The 11,703-nt window shown below is 36.4% G+C and overlaps 1 protein-coding gene across 2 annotated transcripts; it reads left to right on the top strand.

Moving 5' to 3' along the window:
* Nucleotides 1-171: 171 nt before the first annotated feature.
* podxl (podocalyxin-like) lies at nucleotides 172-10,601 on the top strand. Of its 2 annotated transcripts, none has more exons than XM_077234644.1 (8): nucleotides 172-553; nucleotides 6,803-7,420; nucleotides 7,784-7,893; nucleotides 7,994-8,026; nucleotides 8,297-8,408; nucleotides 8,559-8,602; nucleotides 8,673-8,807; nucleotides 9,038-10,601. In XM_077234644.1, the coding sequence occupies exons 1-8, from the start codon at nucleotides 523-525 to the stop codon at nucleotides 9,230-9,232; spliced, it is 1,278 nt and encodes a 425-aa protein (XP_077090759.1). In that variant the 5' UTR covers nucleotides 172-522; the 3' UTR covers nucleotides 9,233-10,601. The 2 variants fall into 2 exon arrangements, with proteins under 2 accessions (XP_077090759.1, XP_077090760.1); XM_077234645.1 differs by having other exon boundaries at nucleotides 174-553; nucleotides 7,787-7,893.
* The last annotated feature ends 1,102 nt before the right edge of the window (nucleotides 10,602-11,703 follow it).

Consider the following 11,703-nt stretch of genomic DNA (forward strand, 5'->3'; position numbering starts at 1 on the left):
TTTAAAAACGCAGAAAAGGTCAAAGAAATTTAAAGATACATCAGCACTTAAAAGAATAGCATGTTTGATCTCAGACATTACTAGAGTGGACAGTGTTATTCATGGGCTAGTCTTGTGCCTGAGTCCAACCCAGCCCTCTCTATTGAGTCCCCTGGCATGAGCTGATACATCTCATACAGATCCTCTGTGCACGCGTGACAGCAGCAGCAGCAGCGCGAGCACAGCACAGCACGTCACTCCAGACGACTTCTACATCACAATCCGCGCAGCCAAGGAAACCCACCAAAACTTTACCCCCCAAATCCCCGGACCCTCAGGGTGGGGTAGAGCCGCAGAGAAGCAGCAGCGCAAACAAAAGCACTCCTCTTGGCTTTAAGATAGAAAAAATACCAGCTGCAAAAAAAGTTCAGATACAAACTCAAGACGACAAGCGGAACCGATCGGGGTCTCCACATTTCCATGCAAAACTTTTTCTGAAGTCAGTGAACGCGGAGCGGCGAGCATCAAACTGACGGACTGAGAATGGCAATCACATGGACAATCATTGTATTAGGTGAGTTTTCGTTCATTAACGTTAAGGATGGTGTTTGAATATTGATGAACTTCAACATTAGACTACTCATATAAATAAACATTGGACTAGGCTACTCATATAAATAAGAATTAGCCAGATTAATAACGCGATATAGGCTCATTAACGGTTGATTATTCAAACACCTCTTTTGAATATAAACTCTTTGTTGTTTTAGAACTTAAATGTTTTAAATTCATTCAATGTTCTAATTCCCAATAACGTCATAGTGACTTAAACGTATTTAGTCAGTTTCTATTAGCAGCAATACAGAGAAGACTTTGAGTCCGACTTTAACATTTATTTCACACAAATTTTCATCAATGAGCCAAAAAGTGTACGAAACTTGTATTAGGGAAAAACAATTGCCCCTTTGCCATTTTAAATTTCCTAAGGGATTACTGTTTTTTTCAAACCGGAAAAAAAAAAATCAATTTATGGTAGGCTACACTCTCTGACATAGGCTACTCATAAATTAACACAAAAAACTGTTATATTGGAATTCTAATAAACATTTATATTTGAATGTGCATTAGCTGCTAATCTGATAAGCTGTATGTTTATGACTTAAAGATAATGATTAAAAAAAAAAAACATTTTGCTGACAGCGATGGCTGCTAATCTAAAAGGACCTGACCACATGTGTAGGGGGAGATTTGTTACATGGCATAAAATTCTGCAAAGAGCTCTGGGAAGTGCAGCATCTGTGCCACTCAACATTTCTGTCAGCTGCTTTGCTGAAATGACAAACAGTGACTCAATTAGGCTACAGATGAAGTGCGTCTCAGACTCAAGAGGGATGTAAGGGAGGAAACTGTTATTCTTTAATTATCAGTGTGGTGCACCTGCCCGTCCACATCAGGCTGACAATCTTGAAGGTCATGTTTTGTTTAGCTGACCTAAAAGCATCATAAGCATTTCTGACTATACTCTGTCTCAGTCAGCCTTTTCTGTGAGGTCTAATTAATTGTTTGAAATTGCATTCTTGCAAGGCTTGGAGTAGTGCAAGAAGTGTTGCGCAAGGTTCCATCCTCTGTCAAAAAAAACCTTCAACATTGAAATCAGCCAAACTAAACTGATTGCAACAAAGCATGCAATGATTTAATGTGATGGGTCCTGACCGGACATCTTAGACAAGGCTTGGGAAAGTGCAGAACAATGGGTAGGAAAATGTTCTGTCAACATACCCGTTCCCAGGGAAGGTGTGGCATTTATTTCCTCTCTCCTCTGTTCACTTCTTTCATGATCTCTCTCTCTTACTGCATCGCTAAGCCGATCCAACTTTCTCTGATAAACAAAGTGTCTGAGATTATTCAAAGAATAAAATACTGATTTCTAAAAAAAATAAAAAACCTTCCAAGCATGAGTTGATGAGGGTTGAGTTTTACAATGCTTTTTAAAGACCCCCGTGTTGATGCATTTCCTAATGAAACAGGAAGTTTGGGTGGGGCATAGTGAAGGGCGTGTCCCTTTTTAAATAACCAATAACCATTAGTTTGCATTACAACCATGAACTAAAAAATACCCACAGTTGAATAAAACTGAAATAGATGTTTTTAATTAATATAACACTATCGCTCAAAGGTTTGGGGTCAGTAATTTTTTTTAATGTTTTTGTCTCTTATGCTATACTGTGTTACAAATATTCATATTATCACAGAAGTACTGGAATAAAAGTTTATAATTCAGATATAAACAACTACGGTAGCTATCAAAATTGAGCAAATCACCTTTAGAAAGTAACATGGCGCTTCAAATTACGACTGTATCGATTACATCGTTACACCGGTAGGTGGCAACAAGTGACTGTTAAAAAATGTATTTGTCATTGAATCATTCATTCAAGAGATTATTTTTAATAATTCAATAGAAATTGTTTAAAAATGTTTAAAATTAACTGATTTTGAATGTACATTTCTGAAATACATAACTTAGACAGTTACCTCTGATAAAAGATAAAGATAAAAGACTCATGCATTTTCTGTAAAGCTGCTTTGAAACGATGTGTATTGTGAAAAGTGCTATACAAATAAATGTGAATTAAATTGAAAAGAAATTAGTTTTAAAAAAACGCTGATTTATCCAGTAATGAAACAAGTGAAGTCTGTATGAGTGAGTTATAGAATCATTCATTCAAAATGTTTTTTTAAATTAATTCATTTATTCAAACATTTTAAATAGACTTCAGCGATTAACATTTTGTCAGAACCTTGACTAAATTACATGTTATTTTGTTTAGTTGTCTGTTCAAAATCTTGATCTCTGTTTTAAACAAAAAAAAAGAAATTGTGATTCTAAATTGGCCCAGAATCATGCAGCTCTACCATGAGTGCAAGATGAGTCACAAGTTTACCCAAAATAGATAGTATAGTGTATATTTATCAGCTAAATCTTTATTTTGACAGACTAGCATAAATGGCCTCAAACTATTACTATTCATTGACTAAAAGCCACAAAACTCCAATTTTGATTTCATGGGTCAAAATTGCTACAATAGTATGGCACCAAGAAGTAGTATAATTCCCTGCTTAACGTGGGAGTGTGGGAATGCTTTATGAGGGAACTTTGTAAGGTAAAGAGAGAGTGAGAGATACGCTTGTGTATCTTGAGATTGCAAAGATGGCCCCCCTCTGTCATTCTCCCCCTCCTCTTCTGATCTCCTTATTATGTATAACGTCTGCAACTGGCACCGCCACGGTCTTCAACTCCCTTCTCTAATCCAACCTCTAACCCGGCCTCCCCTCTCCACCCACAAATCCTTCATTTCATCACACGGATACTTTGCACCTATAGCAGCTAGTATTTCTAAGCATACACTCTCCAACAGATGAGCTCATATTTCACCTCATCATTATTGAGTGTTTGCAATTATTCAAAATCCCTTTAATCCTTAAATGGGGTGTGTGTGGGGGGGGGGGTGGCAGTTCAGCTTTGATTCCTCACACTTTGAGTATGCATTCCTCAAAAAGCTTCTATTAGAACGCCATAATGACGTCTTATAGTGTGTGTCATGAGGAATGCTACACAAATGTCCGCTGACCTGTTCGGCCTCTGTCCAGCCCTCTCAGACTCCTCTTTTTCTTCTGTCTGTCTTTCATTCATTGTGCACATTTTTATATTCACAGTCCCTCTCCTCACCTCAATAGAGGGGGTTAGTTGCCCCCCAACCTCATCTTACCCCTCCCCCTCCTACTGGGCCTGTTCAATTACCCCTGAATAGGACACTATCATAGGGATAGGGGGCTTGGGGCCCAAGAAGGTCTTGCACAGCTTTTTTACTTGTGTGTGTGTGTAGGAGGCCACCTAGTATTCAGATCAATTAGTACAATACAATATAATACAACTGTATTAATGCCCAAGAGGCAATTTAGGAACAGTTTACAACTTTATTAATCCCCGTAAAATATAACTTGGCCCTTCAAATTAAAGATTTTGATAATATTTTTTACTTTCAGACAAAGAAATCTGGATAAACTCAGTCAATACAAACTTATTGGATTGGTTTTCACAAACTTTTATATAAGAAGCTGACTGTTAAATTAGTTAGACTAGCGGTCAAAAGAATATTTACATTTTTTATGTTTTCGAAAGACATCCAGGCTGCATTTATTTGATCAAAAATACAGTAAAAGTTGTATTATTGTGAAATATTATTACAATTTAACATATATATCTATATAATGTTCTTTTTAATGTTTTCCTGTCATGGCAAAGTTGAATTTTCAGCAGTCACATGATCCTTCAGAAATCATTCTAATTTGCTGATCAACCTTGAAACAGTTTTTGCTGCTTAATATTTTTGTGGAAAAGTGATACATGGATGCTTTTAAATTCTGTTCTTTTGAACTTTCTATTAAAAATATGAATAGCAAAAATATTAAGCAGAAGAAACGGTCAATATTGATAATAATAATAAGAACCATTATTAGTAATTGAAACAAGAAATAATATATTATTTAATAATAAATAAGCACCAAATCAGCATATTAGAAGGATTTCAGAAGGATCATGTGACACTATAGACTGGAATAATGATGCTGAAAATTCAGCTTTATCATCACAGGAATAAATAAATTAATTTGAAATTGTAATAATATTTCACAATATTACTGTTTTTACAGTATTTTTGATAAAATCCATTTGATCAGCCATGATAAACAAGAGATCCCAGTTTTTAAGATGAGTGTGTTGAGCTCCTGTTATCTGGTACCTCCAGAATCCCAGTAAGAGTGTGGGAGCCTGTAGGACAGATATGTCTCTGTGAGGGGTCAGCCATGAAATGTCTGCATCTTGTCTAAACAGTCTCTACATTGATAGTGTTAGGACCGGCAGCCCTGTCAGTGGGTAATATACAGACAGACACTGACAGCAGGGTCAACAAGGGTCAATCCTAACGATGGAACTATTGGAAACCACGGGGTGATGAAGGATAAGAGCAAAAACACCAACCTCAAACTTTCCATTACTCAAATAAATGCATTCAAAGAGTTTCATGGTAATTAATTGGGTACTTAAAAACAAGATCCAATGGAGTGCAGAGAAAGGGCTTAGCTCAACAGTTAGGTCTGGAGCTGTGATAGGCAGCCATACTGATTAGCAGTGGCCATATTTTTGGATACGCAAGGCTGCGTGATAAGATGGTAATTAGACAAGAGGGCTAAATGAAAGGCAACACTGGTTCACCAACCAAAATAAACAGCCTCTCATCACCACCCCCATCCCGACAGCAACCCCGTTTCTACAACAACCACTACTGATTGTCCTGACATCCTATTAGGTCAAGATTTACAAGATCTTCATCCTGGGTGGCCGCTGAACAATTCTGGTAAAAAGCATTAGGAACTACACCAACACTGGAAATTAATAGTGTAAAATGTAGGAGTTCAAGTCAATTATTACAATAGTAAATAGCCACCATGGTGTCTGGAATCAGCCAATGATGTTTTGACATAGATATCTGCTTACACCACACATTATATATATATATATGTGTGTGTGTGTGTGTGTGTGTGTGTGTGTGTGTGTGTGTGTGTGTGTGTGTGTGTGTGTGTGTGTGTGTGTGTGTGTGTGTGTGTGTGTGTGTGTGTGTGTGTGTGTGTGTGTGTGTGTGTGTGTGTGTGTGTGTGTGTGTGTGTGTATAAGACAGTTGTGGCTTAAATAATAAGCTTAAGGACTGTAATAATATATAATAATTTCATTATCTGTGTGTGTGTGTGTGTGCTAATAAACACTGGATCAAGTGAGGTAGAAGTCTGTTGAATAGCATATATGAACTTGAGAGCTGCATGTTAAGGAAACACTATTGTATTAAGTCTCAAGAGACTATGAAACAAATTTGGACACCATTGTTTTGGCATCTGTGGTTCTGCCCATAAGAGTAGGTGTGTTACTTCCTAAGTTATTGTTTGGAGTGTCCTGTCAAGCTCACTGCAACAGAGTTAAAGTCCCATAACAATGTGACATCAATACATAATATTAACAATATGAGGTGCATAAACAAAAACAAGAAAACTTAAAATCACAGCTTGTCAGAATTCATTCAAATGTAGTAATGAAAATGTACTCGATGGCCGTCTGATACCTAAGGAAGGAAGGAAATTGCATTCAATCAAAATACAAGACGGTCTGTTTAAATTATATGTTAAAATAATTATATATATATATATATATACATACATATATAATTAAATTATATTTTATATACCCAATGCCATTTTAAGCATACAATTAAATCACTGCCAATAAAATTTCATTGATGATGATGTGATAATACAGGAATAAGGACATTTCACTTTGAAGAACAAAATTTTAAAGGCAAAACTACATCCACATACGAAAATCATCCAGATGAGAGGTTAACTGTTTAAATAACTAATCTCAGCTCTTGATTCCTAGTTTAGAGTGTTTATTTACAAACAGCGAAAATACTCCATAAAAAGTAACAAAATTCAATTGTTACTTTTGACAATTGATAGAACACTTATAGTTCTGTTTAAATCATAGTTACAGTGTGCATTTACTGAAGCTACTTGTTAGCATGCAGAAAAAGCAGCTTTCACTCTTTTCTATTTCAACATGCAAAAACAGAGTTTACAGCACTGCTAATGTGTCCCTACTGTAAGCAATTACATTATAATTATAGCAATCGCACAGAACCAATAAGAAATGCTGAGTTTGCAGAGCAGTATTTTCCTACACTTCTAATAAGTTTTTTTTGTTTGTTCCTCATAGGTGCCCTCCTGCATGACATGCAATTCGCCTCAACAAATTCCACTCTGACCACCTTACAGACCACCACTAATCCCATTTCATCCACCACTTCAAACCCCAGTTCAAACAACTCCCCTAGTCCTCCTTTAACCTCCTCATCAAACCCCACTACCCTGAACCCCACTACACCCGCCACATCGGACCCTACTACACTCACCTCACTGAACCCCACTACACCCGCAGCATCGGACCCTACTACATTCACCTCACTGTACCCCACTACACCCACCACATCGGACCCTACTACAAACTTATTGAGCACCTTTACATCCCTCTCACTGAGGGTTAGTGCAACCACTTCACTGGATTCCACCTCACCCACTAAAATAGGTCCCGCTGACACATCTTTGACTACTAAAGAGCCAAGAATGTCTGATTCACCCCAACAAGTCACAACCCAAATCACAACAATTCAACCCACCACAAAAGCTACTCCTACAGAATCCAACCTCAGTTCTCAAAACACACCATCACTCAGCCAAGATACCACCAGCTCAAATAAACCTGCAACCACATCCCATAAAGAAAGTGGAACTACCCCTGTCAACCAGGCAGACCCATCAGCTGTCACCACAAACCGTGAGTCACATTAATCACAATAGTACAGCCTTTATGACAGCACAACTTGAACAGCGCTTAAATATTTATAAATGGTAATTCTGTGGTTTACTTACCCTCGTCCTTTCATACTCGTATGGCTTTCTTTCTTCCATGGAACACAAAAGCATCACTTTTGAAGAATGTTCTTGCTGTACTTTTTACTCTTGGTCTCTTTATGCTCCTGTTTCATTGCAAACAGCTGAAAGTCTGTACATTTTGCCAATAAAACTGATTTTCAATAGGAGTTAAATAACTTCGATTACAACTGTAGTTATTGTAGTTACAAATGTAGTCTTAGTTTGGACTAATAAAAATCATTTACTTTTCATGTCCACACCACAGCAGCACCAGACACTACATCGACTGTTTCTCAAAGTATTCAGACGACGGAAGCTCTGATCACATCAGTTGATCCTGCGACTAGCACCTCAACTCCCAGGAATATCATTTATGTAAAATACTAACATTCATGGTTTTGGTTTCTTGTATATTGTTTACATTATTGACCCTGGTATTTTTACATGATCATGTTCTTTATTTTCTCTTCTGCAGGCTGACTTTAATCTGAGCAGCAGCAGCATTGAGGTGAGAGCCATACTAAAATTCACTAACAATTCAATATCAAGATCCTCTATGGAAAAATAGCACAAGGGAGCTGTTTGACCTGTAAACTCTGAACGTTTAAAGACATTGTTAAATAACGGCAAAATCGACTACAGAACAATATATGAAATGAAGCCAGAGAACATTTCTTAGTCAAGAGCAGTATGCAAATTGACTGTCCACCCTTCAAAAAATCAACCTAGATTCTCCTTAAAAATGATCAAAACATGCATGTTTGTTTTGTTTGCACAGGGGAACATCATTTTTGAAACCTGTAAGATGCTGGGTCAGAATATGACAGGAAATTGCTCGGTCACCTTGGCAATTCAAGGCAATCAATTAATTGCAACAGTCAAAATAAACGGTGAGGGAAATGTTACAGTTTCTAAACATATTAGAGCCTCATCTGGAGGAATCACTGGATTCAGTGCTTGCCATTTTATGATCAGTTATTTTTAATAACATAAGTACAGGAAATTTCATTATAGTAATTCCATTCCTTTTCCATTTACAGCCGACCAAAAGATACCGACAGAAAGCTACAAACATCAAGACAAGGTCAGGCGATTAACAAACTGTGACTCTCTCAGGAAGTTTGTTTATTCTCAAACACACCTTTTCTTGGCAGAAAGCAGATGTTAGCGGGGAGACGATACCAGACACGTTGATTGCCATCTTGGCTTCGAGTGGCGCTTTGGTGCTCATTTTGTGCTGCTTTGCTGCGTACTGCACTTATCATCGCAGATCCTACAGAAAGAACCAGGTAATACTCAGTTCCAAACACAAAAATGAGTAAGACGTACTTGTATTGTTTGGGTCAACCTTTAGTTTCCATAAATACAGCTAATGGCCTTTTTGCACTACTTGAGCTCTGAACTCTGAAACAATGTTCTGAATGATTCAAGTCCTTTAAATGTCAAAGTTTAAAGTTACGCCTTGAATCCCAAAATGTTACGCTGTTTAACATCCCAACATATACTTTTACCTGGATAGCAACACCTGACGGAAGAGATGCAAACAGTGGAGAATGGTTATCATGATAATCCCACACTGGAGGTGATGGAGGTACAGCCGGAGATGCAAGAGAAGAAACTGGCACTGAACGGGGAGTTCAACGACAGCTGGATCGTCCCCATAGACAACCTGCTGAAAGAGGACATACTTGATGAAGAAGACACACACTTGTAATAGCACCAGACGAAACCTGGTGCTCTCATAATGGTAGATTGTGACCAGACAGAATGTAGGAAAAGCAGAGATTGATGTAAAGACTATCAAACAACAATGGTGTCATTTGGTTCCTTGATGTACATGCTGTAATGAAGTAGTTAGATGTCAAGTACATGCTAGAAATAGCAGAAAACCTTTTGTTTGTCACTGTGTATGGGAAAGTGAAATGCCTGAGTAGTGTACATGGACTTTCAATGTGCCTTAAAAAAATTTTTGTCACTCTTATTTTAAAACCAATAGTTTGATATTAGCATGTTGCTTAGCTAACTATCAAATTTAAAAAAGGTTTATTAATTTTCAGTAATTAATTAAAAAATATTTTAACATAATTTATATTTTATGTGATTAAGCTCGCCATCTTTGAAAAATTTTCTCCACTGCAGTGAATTCTTGGACTGCCTTAGAATTTGTTTAAAATGTGGCAATTTCATTGGCTTTGCATCGGAGGCGTGCCTCATGATGCCTTAAAATGCCACCAAGCATTGTCTATTTTAAGTTTCATGTGCAAATTGCTCTCAGTTGTTTTGTCTAAAGTGAGATCAGTGGAGGTCCATGAATTTTCCAATAATGTGATTTTAAAAATCAGCACTCACAAAGTATCTTTACAATACTTTTTGGAAATCATATTAATTCAGTACCATGGAAACCCTGTATTAATTCTTGAGAGGAATTGTTACGCTTGTATATAATGCTTATTTTTTATGTTTCTTCCTTTGTTTGTTTTCTGTTTAGGGAAGATTAACACTCATAGGCACCAAATTACACTGTGACCAATGGATAATTCATCCTGGTAAATTAGACTATGGTTCAAGATAACTTTTGCATTATCTTCCCTCTTTTCTACCCGTGTCTCTTTGTTGGTAATTGTGCTAGTATGAAGGTTTTACGGTCTTTTTAACTAGAAACATTTGACACTAAATCCAACACAACTCACTCAAGTTTATTTACTAGTATTTAAATATTCATATGCAACTGTCTTTAATTATAATTTTCAGTCTAGTACATTGATCACCTTTTTGTTTGGGGATGTTTTATTTAATTGTTTTGATGTTGATTTCACAAAAACATTTGTTTTTTTAATTGTATTTGCATGCACTACACCAATTTTCATTATAAAGGATTCACTGCTGCCTCGGTTTAGCTGATCTAATGGGTCACCAAAGTATTAAGTTTGAATTTATAGCTGTATTCTGTATTTGAAGTCAGTTTGCTACTGTGTGCAAACGACAGGGGTCTGATACACTGGAAGCCGCCTCTCTGTCAGAACGGACAGGGACGGCCATGATTTTTTAAATAAATTAATAAATTGTGATTTTTTTTAAAGAAAGTGTGTTTTCTTGCAAGGTACAATAGGGCAGATGATATCACATGTTGATGCACTTCATCTTGAACAATAAAAAAAAAAAATATATATATACACTACTGTTTAAAAGTTTGGGGTCAGTAAGATCTTTTAAAAAGTTTTGAAAGAAGTCTCATGTTCACCAAAGGTTAATTTCATTTATTTGAAAAAAATATAGTAAAAACAGTAATATTGTGAAATATTACAATTCAAAATAACTTATGTACTGTAATTTATTCCTGTGCAGTCAAAGCTGAATTACTCCAGTCTTCAGTGTCACATGATCCTTCAGAAATCATTCTAATATGTTGATTTGCAGCTCAAGAAATATTTCTTACCCTTATCGTCAATGTCAAAAATGTTTGTACCGCTTGATATTTTTATGTGGAACCTGTAATGTTTTTTCAGCATTTATTTTATGATTAATTCGATTTTTTCTAATTTTACTGTTTTTACTGTCACTTTTGACCAGTTTAATGAATCCTTGCTGAATAAAGGACTACTTTCTTTCTGAAAAAACTTACTGACCCCACACTTTTGAACAGTATTGTAAATATATATTTAAAAACAAAAAATAAATTAAATTGCTTTAAAAATAAATATTAAAAAGTCAACGCTATGTTAAAGGAAGACCAAGATGATTTTTTAGGAAAAATTGAACAAAATACAATCTTTATTCTTTATGTACATTACATACAATGCAGTTCTTTAATATGTTCTACACATTCATGAGAGCCACAGTGTAGTGCTGACATCTCAATGCGCCCCAGCTCAAGAGCAGAGGGAGGCTCGCCGAGATGACGATTTCCAGGAGAGAGGAAAAGAAGAATCATTTCATCTCTGACACTGCAGAAATGTACACCGAAAGCAAGAAAATGTATTTGGCATTGAGTGCAACAAAAAGGTCTCCGGTTGTAAGTGTCGATCTTCTCGTGTATCCATGATTTCATTTTTTCCCCTCATAAAAAAAAAAAAAAAAAACTTTCTTCCTGGCACAAAGACAATGCTAGCTACGGAAGGCAAAGAAAGCCCTGGATTACAAGTCATAAATCATAAACCAAATTGCTTTCACACCAGGAAAGAAACA

The sequence above is a fragment of the Siphateles boraxobius genome, unplaced genomic scaffold (assembly GCF_051911475.1).
Source record: "Siphateles boraxobius isolate OS27281-9 unplaced genomic scaffold, OSU_SipBor_1 19, whole genome shotgun sequence".
Taxonomy (NCBI): domain Eukaryota; kingdom Metazoa; phylum Chordata; class Actinopteri; order Cypriniformes; family Leuciscidae; genus Siphateles; species Siphateles boraxobius.

Excerpts from the sequence above, each read along its gene's own strand:
- podxl (XM_077234644.1), top strand. The coding sequence starts at position 523 with ATGGCAATCACATGGACAATCATTGTATTAG. Across the intron at positions 7,421-7,783 it reads ATCAGCTGTCACCACAAACC|CAGCACCAGACACTACATCG; the intron begins GTGAGTCACATT and ends TCCACACCACAG. Across the intron at positions 7,894-7,993 it reads CTCCCAGGAATATCATTTAT|GCTGACTTTAATCTGAGCAG; the intron begins GTAAAATACTAA and ends TCTCTTCTGCAG.